The sequence below is a fragment of the Chionomys nivalis genome, chromosome 5 (assembly GCF_950005125.1).
Source record: "Chionomys nivalis chromosome 5, mChiNiv1.1, whole genome shotgun sequence".
Lineage (NCBI taxonomy): Eukaryota > Metazoa > Chordata > Mammalia > Rodentia > Cricetidae > Chionomys > Chionomys nivalis.
Window position 1 is genome coordinate 34,076,158 of NC_080090.1, and position 14,695 is coordinate 34,090,852.

Consider the following 14,695-nt stretch of genomic DNA (forward strand, 5'->3'; position numbering starts at 1 on the left):
GGGTGGGGAGGGGATGTTACTGAGCTCAAGATCCATGAAACTTCTTTTTACCATACAGCCCTACATGCAGAATAGGAGGTTGCTGTTCCTCACTCTGTTCGTAGGGCACAGGCACTCAAGGATCAGTTGGTTTCTCTTTCCGGGACATGATGACCTGTTCTTAGTGAAGAAATCCCCCCTTTCTACATTTCCACAGTGAGTGCTGCCTTGAAGTTTAAAATTAGCTGCTTCCCACCTGCTCACTCCAGACCTCAGTGACAAGAGACCTAGCTGTGTTAAAGCTCTGGGGGACACAGTATCCTGGTGGTCGGGAGCCCAGGAATACCACAAAGTCACACCACACCTCACAACAAACATCACACAAGAGATTTATTGGAAAACACAGGAAGCAGCTGACTCTGGTTGGGAGAGAAATAACACTAAAATATTTTTCTTACATTTATTTATTGTGTTTCAACCTAACATTTTAAAAGATTTTTTAAGACAGAGTTTCTCTGTGTAGCCCCAGCTGTCCCTGAACTCTCTCTTTGTAGATCAGGCTAGCCTCAAACTCAGATTCACTCGCCTCTGCCTCCCAAGTGCTGGGACTAAAGGTGTGCACCACCACTGCCTGACTTTTTTTTTTTAATTCATGTGTATGTGTGTGTATACCTGCAGTTACTTAAACTGGCACTGGATCCTAGGAACTGAATTATAGGTGGTTGTGGGCTACCATGTGGGTGCTGGGAACCAAACCCAGGTTACCTGTAAGAGCAGCACATCCTCTTAACCTCTGAGACACCTCTAGTCCCTTGACCTAACAAGGATAAATGCTAAAAGCATGGTACTCCCCAGCTAATAGGCCAGCCCCAAAATGGCAAGTCTCCTGCCTCAGCCTCCCAAGTAATATAATGATGGAATGCCAACACATTGTAAGTCAAGGCTAGTCTGGGAGATTAAGGACAGTTCAGGCTATAAAAAGCAAGACACTACCACTTAATATTTTTAGGATTTTTATGTACCAAGTGATAATCACAACCTTTTTTAAAAACCACTGTCACTGACGTCTGTATCAGGTCTCCATATTCCTCCTTTTCATGGGTTTTCACTAATATATCATGAAGAAAAAGGAAAGGAAAGAGGAAAGTGCGGGTGTCTCAGAAATAGAAAAGAAATGGCTGAGGTGGCTATTAATATAGCAAGACACTGGAAGTTTCAAAAAATTGTCAAATCAAGACAAAAATTTTCTCCTAAACTCAACTTTACCTTCTAGTTTGATTCTGTCCCAACAGATTTCCAATCAACTGCAGATTGCTCCAAAACTGCCTGCAACGGGCCAACCGTGGTGTTCCTTGGCACCTACATCCCAGATGGCTCTAAAGCAGCCTACACTACACTAGCCCCAGGTAGTCCCACAGAATCTGGGCAGTGAGCAAAGCAAATCTCCCCCAGCCTACATTCCTCTCTCCTTTGCTGGCTTTGTACAACATACCAGCCTTCCTGGGCCCCCAAAACACCCCAGTTTAAGCAGGAAGACGTTATATAAGAGATTACATCGTCCCTTTATCATCAACAAAAGGCTGGAATGTTAGGTCTTGAAAACCCAGGACATATGTCTAACTGAGGTGCCTATTAATACATCAAAGTGGACTCTGGCCAGCCTTCCCAGTATCACTCAGTACCTGTGCCTCCTCCCAGCACTTTTGATCCCACCAGTTACCCTAAACCACTCCCTCCCAGGGGCTGGACTTCTGCTTCTCCCCCTCCTGCACCATCTGATCCCTGTATAATCCAGCTATTTTGGCTATGCTGGTCTCATGACCTGTTGGCCTGGGCCACCTTTCTTGGTTGGTGGCTCCTCTCTTGCTACCCCCTCATCTCTCCTCTCATGGTCCAGTTTAGTCTGCTAGCCATGCTTAGTGTGACTCTTCCCTTTGTCTGCTTTCTCTCCTATAACTACAATAAAAACCTGCATACTTTAGGAGTAGTCATGTCCTCCTTTTATTTCATTTTTTCCTTCAGGAGGGAAGGCAAAGAGCAATGACAAGGAGAAGAAAATACACAACAGACTGCTGAAGTACACCGATTCTGCTATTCCACCAAATGTCACGGTAACATTCTCGTATAACTTTATATAACTTTTCAGAACTGCCCAGGACAGCCAGGGCTGTAACACAGGAAAATATGTCTTGAACTCCTCCCCCAAAAAACAACACAGCAAGATGTTCAATCTCCACATTATTGATTATTAGACTCCAAAGAGAGGCTAATGGTTCAACTTAACACCACTAGATGCTATAATCAAAAAGACAGAAACACTGGTGAGGAGAGAAACTGGAATCCATTTACAGGGAGAGTGGAAATTAAAACAGTGCAGTCAATATGAAAACAATTTGACAGTTTCCCAAAAGCGTAAACACAAACTGACCACACAACCTACCAATTCCCTTCCCAGGTAAACACCCAAGAGAACGGAAATTATTTCTACAGAAAGTCCTGTGTAAGAATGTTCAGAACAATACTATTCCTAATTGTTCAAAACAAAGGCCTATCTGTAACCAGTGAACTTTAAAAATGTGATAGTTGTGGGCATAAAACAGTGACAGATCATAAAAGGAGAGAGAGGAGGAGCAGTCAGGCAATGAAGTGGTTACACTAATATACTTTGAAAACCCCTAAGGATCAGGTACTGAATGACTCCAGTTAGATGAAATGTACAGAACAGAACATGTATCCAACCCTTTTTAACTAAATAATCCATCCAATGATTTCTGCCCGTGTGTTTGTTATATCTACTTCTAACATTCTTCTAAAATCTTCCTCACGTACTTGAAAGCACAAAAGAGCACTCTAGATCAAGAACAGGCAAGACTGTAAAACAGCAAGAGAAAGTCATGTCAGCCACCGGACAGAAAACCAATTTGTCTTTGTTGGATGCCATCAAAGACTACAATTCCTTTCAAGTTAAATTTTGGCCTCTTTTTGAAATGGAAATCACTATGAATAATTAAACTGTAATTGGTCATTATTCATATATTTTACAAAGCAGTCAAATGTAATTCTAAACAAAGCAAATATACATTTTTTGAATAGGCAAAATTAACAGAATTTTGGAGTCAAATTTTTTGAATCATAGCCAAATTAGATAGATGAATTTCAACAATTTACTTGTGCCCCTGAGCCTTGGTCCCTCCTGTCAAGTAAGGAGTTACAATATCTCCTTTAGGGTGAAAGGAAAACTCCAAGTACATACTAAACAGGGGTTAAAGAGGTGGACTTGTAGAAGTTCATTCTTTTAGGGGAGGACAGGTTCTTACTATGTACACCAGGCTCCTCTCCAAATCAGAAATAAGCGCACCTGTGTCAGAGATCAAAGGCATGTTATCAAAAACATGCCCATCCACTCTTATTCTTCAAAACCTATCAATTAGTAAAGTTTATGTAAATTGCATGTAACGTTAAAACATCTTTTAAAAAGATTTTAATAAAAACAGTGACATTATTAGATTCTCAAAGCTGTTAGTTTGTTTGTTTGCTTTCTCCCCCCTCTTAAGACAGTGTCTTGTTGGCTATCCTGGAATTCACTACATAGCCCAGGATAGCCTCAAATTCAAGGCAATCCTGCTTCAACCGCCCAAGCGCTGGAGTTACAGGCAGCCGAGAGTCATTGTGAAGATACTGACACACTGGAGACACGCAACTGAAAAACTCATTTCTACAGCTGTATTTCCCATCACTTCCAAGGATGTCTTCAGTTCAGGTAACTAAGCTACAGGAAAGGCAATACTAAACAGTTATTTATTTTTATTTGTTATTTTGAAGGCTTTGGTTATCAAGAAAGGAAATTATCTGATACAATAACTCACCAGGCAATCCCACCCTACACCACAAAGTGAGTTACAGGCTCGCCTGGGTTATGGACTTCTGTCTCAAAACAAAAAACTAAAAATAAATAAGAAAGATAAAACCAAGTTTCCACCATTCCTCTGAAAACACAGCAAAGATTTTAACATGGAAAGAAAATCATGTCCGTGTGCTCACGGACACTAGTAAGAGTTATGCTTAAACTTCAGGATTTGGGGGCTTTATTCTTCTGCCGCCTCAGGTACAAAGTGGAATGTTTTGTTTCTTACAATGTAAAATCATAAAGTGATAATATTGTCAAGTAAAAAGGAAATTTGGTACCTTAATCTTTTCACATCAAGCCAAAATCACGATGCAGGTCATAGAATCTTTTTTGCTAAAAAAAAAAAAAAAATATATATATATATATATAATTACAATATAATTAACAGCGCCATTATACAATACAAATGTAATTAAGAGTTTAACATTTATTCAGCAAGTAAGGTAAGATATAAGCTGCACTGGTTAAAAAAAAAAAGATAAATTTTGCTTCAGAGTACACTGAGGTAAATGAATGTTCTTTAGCCAGTCTAGGTTGTCACCTCACATTTACAAAACATTGTAAGAAGAATTTCTCAGTCTAGTGTGGGAGGCAGACTTCCGGGGGGCAAAGCCTGCCTGGTCTACATAGTGAGTCTACTCTACTGCTACAGGGCAGTCAGGACTACATAGAGAAACCTTGTTTCGAAAAACCCAATAATAAATTTCTCTTCCATGTTTTAATAGATGAATAAAGTCATCTACTAGAGGGATGACGTCGGGAAGCACAAGACTTTGCTTTATAGAAAACTGCCAAGGTACTCTGGGGTGCTTTCACTAGTAATGTGGCATTTGGTAACTTGCCTTAAAGGATGGGCGTGCAAGAGTGTGTGTGTGTGTGTGTGTGTAACTAAATTCTCATGTAGATTCATTTTGTTTAAGAGGAAACGATGCCTCATTTAGCCCAGGCTAGTCTCAAACCCAAGCCTCCTGCCCCCACCTCCCAAGTCCTGGAGTTCCAGGCATGCAGCACCCAAGCCTGGCTACCATTATGAAACTTGCAATTTACAAATCAGATCCTGGACCATTTAAAGAATGTGTGTGTGTTTATAATTCACAAAACTTGTAATTTACAATTTAAATTTTGAAACATAATTTACAAATCAGATTCTGTACGAATTAAAGAATATATATACTCTCTATATAGACTATATATACTCCCTATGTATGGAATATATAGAATATTTGCTTTCTACAACATCTAAAACATCTTTCAAAAAGCTTTTAATAGCTTTTAAAGCTTTAATCTACAAGCAAATATTCTATATAGTCTATGTATATGATATATAGACCATATAGAGAATATACATGCACACAGAGGGGAGTGGGAGAGGGAGAGAGAGAGAGAGAGAACCGTGGCACAGTCCTTTTATATCTGGGCACTTAGGAGGCAGGAGCAGACAGATCTGTTGTTCGAGGCCAGCCTGATCCATAAAGAAATTACACACATCTACTAGACATTCCTAGGGGCATTAATCCTATCTCTAGTTTCCTGGTCTTACTTTAGGACGTAATGTTGAAAGGGAGGCACGCACTCAGCCCATTGTAGAGTCACAACAACGAGAGGGTGTGGTGACACGTGCCTGTAATCCTAGCCTTCGGGAGGCTGAAGCAGACACGTTGCATTGAGTTTTGGGCCATCCTGGGCTACAGAGTGAAACTGACTTTCAAAAAAAAAAACTGGCATATGAGACAACAATGCTTTGCATTACTATTTTACCTCGAAATCGCTGAGTAGTTGAACAGAACACATTAAAACCTTGTGCAAAATAAAGGCCAGGGGGACCAAGGCCAGGGGGGCCAGGGGCTCCCTCTAGTCCTAACGCTTCTTGCTTTCCAATCTGAACTGCCCCAGCGCCTCGGCGGCCTCTGCTTAACGTCGCTCTCCGGCCCGCCGCACCGCGCCGCAAACCCGCACACTACGTTCCGGCCGAGGGCGGCCCGGGACTCACACGGCCGGGGTGCTGGCCAGACCGCGTGGCCTCCCGCAGTCCGTTCCCACTGCCTTAGCCTCAGCGCGCCCGTCAGGGCACCGACCTTGCGGGAACCGCAGGCTCCGAGCCGGTCGCCGTAGGGCCCTACCAGGCCCGCGCGCGCCCACGCTAGCCCCGCCCCGACGAGCATGCGCGCAGGCCCGCCCGCGCCTGCGCGCCCCCGACGCCGCAGTCGCACGCGCCGCCGCCTGGAGGCCGCGGCGGGCGGAGGGGAGGTCCAGGGCCCGGGGCGGCGCGCCGCCGCCGAAGTCCGTCCTCCCGGTGGGGCGAGAAGCTGCGCAAGGGAGGGGACAGCCAGGCAAGCAGGAAGCCGCGGCTTAAAAGGGCAGCGCGCGCCCAGCCCTTCCTCCCGCGGTCCCGGCCTGCGAGCTCTGGTCTCCTCCGGCCCCGCCGCTCTCTCCTCAGCCCGCCGCCATGTACCGCCGCCTGGGAGAAGCCCTGCTGCTGTCCCGCTCCGGGCCCGCTGCCCTGGGCGCTGCGGCCGCGGATTCGGCCGCGCTGCTGGGCTGGGCCCGCGGACAACCCTCCGCTGCCCAGCACTCCGGGCTCGCGCTTGCCGCCCGGCGCCACTACAGCGAGGCGGCCGCCGACCGCGAAGACGACCCCAACTTCTTTAAGATGGTGGAGGGCTTCTTCGACCGTGGCGCCAGCATCGTGGAGGACAAGCTGGTGGAGGACCTGAAGACCCGGGAGAGCGAGGAGCAGAAGCGGAACCGGGTGCGCGGCATCCTGCGGATCATCAAGCCCTGCAACCATGTGTTGAGCCTCTCCTTCCCCATCCGGCGCGATGATGGCTCCTGGGAGGTCATCGAAGGCTACCGGGCCCAGCACAGCCAGCACCGCACGCCCTGCAAGGGAGGTGAGCCCCCGCCGGTCCCTTCCCGCTCTCCCTCCCCTCCAGCCTCCTGTAGCCCGGGCCGCTATCCGGCCCGGCCCAGCACTGCAGGCCAGTGCCCCCCTCCAAGCTCCCCGCCTAGGGTGTGGCAGCCTTAGAGGATACTGATTTTTTTTTTCCGCCCTATAACTACCACGTAATTTGCCAGCCTTCTTTCTGGGCAAGCCCTTCACCCCGGGCCTCTGCATGTGTTGATGCTGTCTGCGCTGAGGACACTGCACCGGTTTCCTTTTGGCCTCGGCGCCTGTCACCCAGCGTGAGCCCGTAACACCAATGGCCGATGATATAAGAACAGAGAAAATGTTTTTCTTTTCGGAGTTGGAATCTAGAAAGTTTTACTGACCAACGGATCTTACTAATCTTATAAATTAATAGAATTTTTACACTGGTGACTTTTTGTGTTGTGCCCCTTTCCTCCCTTCAGAAAGAAAGAAAGCAAAAGAAAGAAAAGAAAATCGAGCAGTGTAACGTTTCTGACAAACATAGGGCGTCCTGACATTAAATCTAAAGGGTGTAGACTACAGAACTGCCTGCCAGCCAATAGAATGAAATAGCCTTGGGGGTGTGTTCTTGTCCTGGCTAGTACCAGATTTGAGCCTCGGCAAAAGGTAGAGTCCTTAGATAGTTGAGTCCGTTAAATTTGGTAGTAATCGAGGTATCCCGTGGTTTCAAATTGTGAGTGTGAGTGACATTTCTAGGCACATTGCTTTCTTTAGGCAAATAAAAAACCTTCTTTTCATTTTCTACCCAATACATTTCACAATACAGCTTTAAAGGTACTAAAAGAATGACCTAAGAGTAAAAGAAAAACCAACCTTTTTTCTTTTGCTGTTGAGTGGGAGCCTTAATGGGGGTTGGACTGGCAAGTGAGCACAGGGGAGTTTGGACTAGACTACTGGTTCTTGATATGCTGGGACTCTTTAATACAGTTCTTCGTGTTGTAGTGACCCCCCCAACCACAAAATTATTTCGTTCCTACTTCATAACTGTAATTTTGCTGTTTGAATCGTGATGTTAATGTATGATGTAAATGTGAGCCCTGTGTGGGGTTGTGACCCATAGGTAGAGAACCAGGTGGGGTAGACCGTTGTCTGCCTCTGCTATCCAGGAGTCTTTTTTGCTACCAGCTGAGTTAAAATGGGGGTAAATTATAGAAATGTTTCTGCACCAGAAAAACTGAGGCTGTGATGGTGTTCCCAGCGGTGGAACAAAGGTTATGGCTAAGGGGTCAATGATTTACCAAATTTGCATTGAGTCCACCCACATCAAGGATTTACCTTTGGAGGCTCATTGTCCCTTAGCTCAGTAGTTCCCTCTTCTAGAAGCTGTTGGAGCCACTTTGACCTCTAATTTCCTGTGCAGTTCCAAAATCATATAAAATGGGTGGCCACTGTACTTCATCTTCCTTCTTCCTACCACTCCCTCACTCCCCAAACCAGGAACACTTTTGTTCTCCCCTGCCCAGCTAGTGAGGGTGTTGGAGCAAGGAGCGTTGTATTGCTAATGCTAAATTGTCCTTGTCTTTACAAAGGGCGGGCAGCGTTTTCTGTACTCTCAGGGGAGCACTTCTGCTCCCTGTGATTTGGTAGTTTTGAGCCCAAGACCTCTTTCTGTCTTGTCACAGCTCCCCAGAGTCATTAAAGCAATTCAAGTTTGCCATGGTGTGTCGTTTTAAATGCTCTTGTTGTCCCAGTTTTACTACTAAAAGACTGAACCTAGCAGCAAATACCATCAGCCTTCGCAGATTACAGTAGCCATAGCTCTTGCTCAGAGTCAAAGGTGCGGTTGATCAGTCTCTCTACAAAGGAACTGGTATGGGAAGAGAGGAAGAGTGGTTCTGTCCCAGGAAACAGAAGCAGAGAAACCAATTTGTTAGCAGTGACCGCACTGCATGATGATGCAGCAAGAAGAGAAGTGGTTTTTATAAAGTGTTAAATGTACTTAACATCTTAAGGAATCTGAAAAACTTTATGAACTGGAAAGATGGTATAGCCATGAAAGCCCTTTAGAAAATAAACAGTTTATATTAGATGGTTAACAAAACCTGAGTGCTATGGCCCTGATCCTTTGTTTCAAAGTTAACTAACACTCAGCATTCTTGCAGAAAACATACAGAAGAGGAACTTACTTTCCTTTCAGTGGGGATTTTCTCTGCCAGAAATCTAAATCTTTCTCTATATCTAAGAAAAATATCAAAAAGCCAACTGTTTAGTATGCAACTATTTCCCCAGCTACTCAGGAGACTGAGGCGTGGGAATCTTTGGAACACAGTTTGAGATGCCTCTGGGCAATAGAGGAAGGAGATCGTATCTCTCAAATGGAGAAAGTTGTTAATCATAGCCTCCAGTCTTAGAAATACAGGATGTATTAGGTGCTTGGAATTAAAAAACAAAACAAAACAAAAAAACCCATTTTTAAAAATAATCCCTATATAGTTCAGTAGTCTTTACACTGTCTCTACCACCCCCAAGTAAGCTGTCTTCTCTCTCAGGGTTTTGGAGATTTTGTTTTTGTTCTTCTGCCTCAGTTTCCTGCTTGCTGGAAATTCAGGCCTGTGCCCTCCCTCATGCCCAGATCTCCCAGTGTTCATTAAAGGAACACTCATCTGTTCCTTGACATCCTTTTCCCAGCCTTCAGCTTTCTATATCTAATCTTTTCTCCACAGTGACCTTAGACCTGAATTCCCTAAAATAAAGTTCTCAAGGTTGAACCAGGCCTGGTGACAACTTGCCTGCAATCCTAGCTCTGAGGACTGAGCCAGGAAGGTTGTGAGTTGAAGCTCAACGTGAGCTACTCAGTAAGACCCTGATTCAGAAGACGAAAACAAGCTCTATGTTGAAGCAGCAGTCTAATCTATAATAAAAAGATAGTTTTAAGACCTGGGAGTACCTGTGAGTGCTTTATTCCAACTAAATAATTTAATAAACCTGGTTTTGTGGTTCTGTTTTTCCAAGTCATATTTGCCTCTGGTAAGGATTTACAGAGGGACCGGTGACCTAAGTAAGTGGAGCCTTGCCTAGCATACTCAAGACCCTGAATTCAAGTAGCCAGGCATGGCAATGTGCACCTTTAACTCTGTAATCCCCAGCACTGAGGAGGCAAAGCAGGGGGATCTGAAGTTCAGGGCCAGCCTAGACTACGTAGACAGACCCTGTCTCAAAAAGCCAAGAAATTTATTTTGTAGCAGAGATGGATATTATAATAAACAACTGATTTGAGAAGACTTGTTCAAAGGTTCTGATATGTTTTAAAGCATTGTAGAGGTTGTTCCTATTGGACGTGATGTCTGGGTGTATCATGTCACCCAGTCATTTGCCAGGATAGAGCCACCTTTTGGTAGGCACATTACCTCAGCACTCCGTGTGCATCCCTCCTGAAGCTACACATTCTGAAAGAGAACAGCTTTCTCAGCAGATTGTACTAGTAACAGTTTCAGCATAAAGATCTTAAAAATCAGTTTGGGGGCCGGAGAACAGCTAGCTCATCAGTTAGCACACTTGCTGCTCTTGCAGAGGACCTGGTTTGAGTCCACATGATGCCTGGTATCAATGGTGACTCAGCCATCCATCTCTCCCATTCCAATGATGTGATGCCTGCTTCTGACCTCAGGCACCAGACATCATGTGGTGCACATGCAGGCAAAACATTCATACACATAAAATGACATTTTAAAGTAAAAATAGCTTAGAAGAATTCAGCAATCAAGTGGTTATAGGAGTCACTTTTCTTTGTCTTCTAACTTGCCCTTAAATCTGTTAAGTCAAAAATTTCCTGTTGGTGGTTCTTTCTGCTATGTTAGAACTTCCTCAAATGGCCATTTAACTAGAGATGGTGAGCAGTAGATGTGTGTCGTATGCAACCCTCTAATATTTTGAAAGCATGACTGTAACTGTGTTGCTGCTATGAAAAAAAGTAGAGAATTTAGCATGTATTATAAGCCAGATGATTCCTCCATTCTTTAGCACTCTGTGAGGCAGTGTTTGTAATACTGTTTGGTTAAATACAGAATTGTTTGCCTTTATAAAGACCTGTCCTTTCCTAAAAGCCATGTGTCTCCAGCCCCATTGCTAACAAATGAGGAGCTCTGAAACCTGAGACAGTGTGTGCCACAGACTGTCCTGACTCCTAGTCTTTGTGTGTGTGAATCCACTTAACTAGTTACAGGCCACTCATACAGAGCACACTCTATAAAAACTGGCACATCATAGATCAGAAGCCATGCCCCAGTGCACACTGAACTCAGGAAAAATGGGTAGTGAGTAATGCTTGTGTAAAAGAAGTGAAAAGGTGAGCTTTGGGCTTGTAACAGAAAGAAATTTTTTTTTTCACAGTGATGATGTTGTTGTTGTTTTTCGAGACAGGTTTTCCCTATAGCTTTGGGACCTTGTCCTGGAACTAGCTCTTGTAGACTAGGCTGGCCTCAAATTCACAGAGCTCCGCCTGCCTCTCCCTCTGGTGTGCTGGGATTAAAGGCATATGGCACCACCACTGCCTGATTATGTGATAATTTAAGTTGTTTATGAAAATTAGTTTTTATCCACTAATGTTACAGATACTGAGGACAGAAACAGGAATAGCTAGCTCTTAGTTTAAGGCTAGGCTGGTCTCTAAGAGATTTCCAGGTCAACTATAGTGAGTCCTGTCCCCCGCCCCCCCAAAAAAGAATAAAGGTGATAAGATAATGAGAAACTCAAAGAGCTTCCATTATGTCTGGAGGATGGTGTACCCCAGTTCCTTGGGGAAGAAATTCCTTCGCTGTGTCCTCAGTTTAGGGAAAGCGTTTGTCCAAGTTCTAGGAGTGGAACCTGAGGAGGGGCTGTAGAAACCCCTCGTTTGTATCCAAGTCAAACCCAGTACTTGTTTTATTTGTTTTGTTTTGTTTTGTTTTGTTTCATACAGGGTTTCTCTGTGTAACAGCACTAGCTATTCTGGAATTCACTTTGTAGACCAGACCAGCCTTGAACTCACAGAGATCCGTCCACTTGCCTCTGCCTCACGATCACTGCCCAGTACAAACCTAGTACTTGTAACTAGTAGTATCTGAAGAAGGATGATTTTTGTGAGATTTTTGACCCTTAATCTATGAGGTCTGAGTTTTGGATGATTAATGTTAGATATGAATTAAATTAGGGAGTGCCTACTTTGTGTTGACAGAGAACCCAGAAGTCTATACATTTGATGTCAAAAGTGATGGGCAGGAAGTAGTTTCCCTTTTATAACTTTGTTGAGTGGCTAATAATAAACGCAGCGGATTACAGAAAACTAAGCAGCATCATAACTAAGAATGAAAGTGATAGGTAATAATAGTAAGGAAGGGAAATGAAGTAAATTAAAATATAAAATATTTTGAAGGAAGGGTGGTATTCCTTAGTGAGTATATATGAGATGAAGACAGGAAAAGCCAAAGAAAACCACAAAGTTTCCAGTCTAAGATTGGTAGAAAATAATGATACTAGGGACAGAATGGGGCAACAGCAGCCCCCACCTGAAAGGCCCATTCAACCATAGTCCAAATGTATTAAATAGAATATCCCAGGAATAGGCCATTAATGGTCTCAACTTGTGTACCATTCTAGGAAGTGGCATAAAATCTCATGCTGACTGCCTACTCATGGCCATACCTTTATCTTACCATATTCATATTTCCTATGCTTTGTGATGGTGTTAGCAATTAAATATGCCAAAGAGCAGCCGAAAAGTGCTTCCTTTGCCAAGTGTGACGGTTCACACCCACAATCCCACCACATAGGAGGCTGAGGTAGGAGGGAGGCCAAGCCTGCAAAGCCACAATCTCAAAACATTAAAAAATAAAATGAATTGAGGTTCAGGAGATGACTCCCCTATTAAGGGCAACTGCTTTTTCAGATGACCCTGGTTCTATTCTCAGTGCACAGCAGCTCAACACTGCCTGTAACTCCAGTTCCAGGTGATCCAATGCCCTCTTCTGGCCTCCATGGGCACCAGGCATGCTCTTAGTGCATAGATGTGCAGGCAGGCAAAAAAAAAAAAATTAATTAATTAATTAATTAATTTAAAAAGTGCATAAATTTATTCTAGAAAATATATTTTTAAAATTGAAAAGTAATAATTTATATGGTATGTGTATGTGGGTAAGAGATACATAGTATTATTTAAAGGGTTTGGTATCTTTCATACTTTCAATCATCCTAGAAGTTTTAGAACATAACCCAGCAAAAGCAATAGGGGTTAGCAAAATGGTTCATCAGGTTAATGCATTTGCTACCAAGCCTGATGACCTGACTTCCATCCCTGGGATCCACATGGTGGGAGAGAAGTAACTCCAGATTGTCCTCTGACCTTCACACACATATTGGGACAGGTGCACACACACACACACACACACACACACGGGCGCAAGTGCACATACACAAATAATTAGAATGTTTCCTTTTTTGTTTGCTTTGTTTTGTTTGCGAAGAGTTTCTCTGTGTAGTTTTAAAGTCTGTCCTGTCACTCACTCTGTAGACCAGTCTGACCTCGAACTCACAGAGATCCGCCTGCCTCTGCCTCTTGAGTACTAAAGAGGATTAAAGGTGTGAGCCACCACCCGGCTTAAAAAAAAAAAAAAAAAGATTTTTTTTTTTTTTTTTTTTTAGAGATAAGGCTTTATAAAAATTTAAGGCTATATTATGTGAAATGATGTATAAAGCGCACGCATGTATTTTTCTTGACTACACCTTCCATAGTATATGGGCCCTCTTGACAGTTGTTTCTGTGGTCAGTTGCCTCCCTTTCTGCAATAGTAATTCTGCTCTTATTCTCAGGCGACCCACTGAAACTAGATAGCTGAGGTTTTAACCCTTCAGGCTTTTTAATTTTTTCTTAACAAGTTATAGTTACAGTTGCCTTTTGCTATTGTTACCCAACTTCATCTGGAGGTCAGAAGTATCATTTTGACTATATAGCCCAGGCTGGCCTCAATTGCCTGTGTGCTAGGATTGCAGGCATGTACCGTCATACCTAGCTGTCATCCAACTTTATACTCAGTGGTTTAGCACCACACCTGTTGGTGATAAAAGACTGACTAAGTCATTGTGAGAAGAAAAAATATGTAGAAATTTTTGTATTTAAACATTTTAAAAGATCCCCTTTTTAATGCATAATCTCCCATCTGTCAGGTAAGCCTTAAGCACAGAGACAGCTACATTGTTCATAGTTACAAACACAGATCATTTGGGATGATTTAATTAATTGTGTTTCCCCATTTCCAGGATATAGATTGATGTTACTGCGAATGCCTACTCCCAGAGAAGACTGGTCACAAGTGCTAATCAAGTGACTTAGATTATAATTTTAAAAGCATTCATGTGTAAGACATAATTTAAATTTTTAGTAAAGAGGCTAAACTTTGTTTCTCAGGAAGCTTAAGTTTGTCTCTTTAAAGTGGCTAAAATGAGTTGGTACAGTAGTGGGTTAGCAGTTCTTAAAAGGCCCCTCCCTGCCTTCTTAAACAAAGAGTTCCCTTGGCAGTGCCAAGTAAGTTCATTGGTCTCCCTTCCTCCTTTCCCTTCTCCCTTCCTCCTTTCCCTTTTTCTTTCTGTGATAGTGATGAAGTCCAGGACCTGGCACAAGCAGGCTACCCCTGAGCTATATATACAGCTTAGAACTCTAGTTTATTAAATAGATAATTTAGAATACAGCTGGAATTTGAATTTCTGGTGAATAAACTATGCCTCTTTAAGGAAATCCCAGTTCAAGTAATTTTTAAAAAAATATTTGAGTTTCCATAAATGTTTAATTACTGATTCATCATACAAAAGGATGGTAGCTAAGGATGTGTCAGTGTGTTTGGTTTTGGTTCACCTAGAAAAAGGAAGAAAATGTCAAGCCGTCAGTTGTGGTTTTCAGTCTTTTTTTTTTT

General features: G+C 43.2%; 2 protein-coding genes across 7 annotated transcripts in view; one reads left to right on the forward strand and one right to left on the reverse strand.

The window, feature by feature from the left end:
- The window catches only part of Shld2 (shieldin complex subunit 2), an 88,174-nt gene extending 82,177 nt beyond the window's left edge, over positions 1-5,997 (reverse strand). For 3 of the 6 annotated variants that reach the window (XM_057770760.1, XM_057770761.1, XM_057770759.1), the window contains exons 1-2: positions 5,645-5,989; positions 4,165-4,219 (exon numbers count right to left, since the gene is read on the reverse strand). The gene's annotated coding sequence lies outside the window, so the exon portion shown is untranslated. Of the gene's footprint in view, positions 1-4,164; positions 4,220-5,644 lie in introns of all 6 variants that reach the window. The other 3 variants (XM_057770764.1, XM_057770758.1, XM_057770763.1) reach the window with 3 other exon arrangements.
- A 124-nt stretch (positions 5,998-6,121) lies between these two features.
- Positions 6,122-14,695, forward strand: part of Glud1 (glutamate dehydrogenase 1) — a 37,147-nt gene continuing 28,573 nt past the window's right edge. The window contains exon 1 of the mRNA XM_057769663.1: positions 6,122-6,777. Within this exon, the coding sequence (XP_057625646.1) occupies positions 6,333-6,777 (445 nt within the window). The 5' untranslated portion in view covers positions 6,122-6,332. The remainder of the gene's footprint in view (positions 6,778-14,695) is intronic.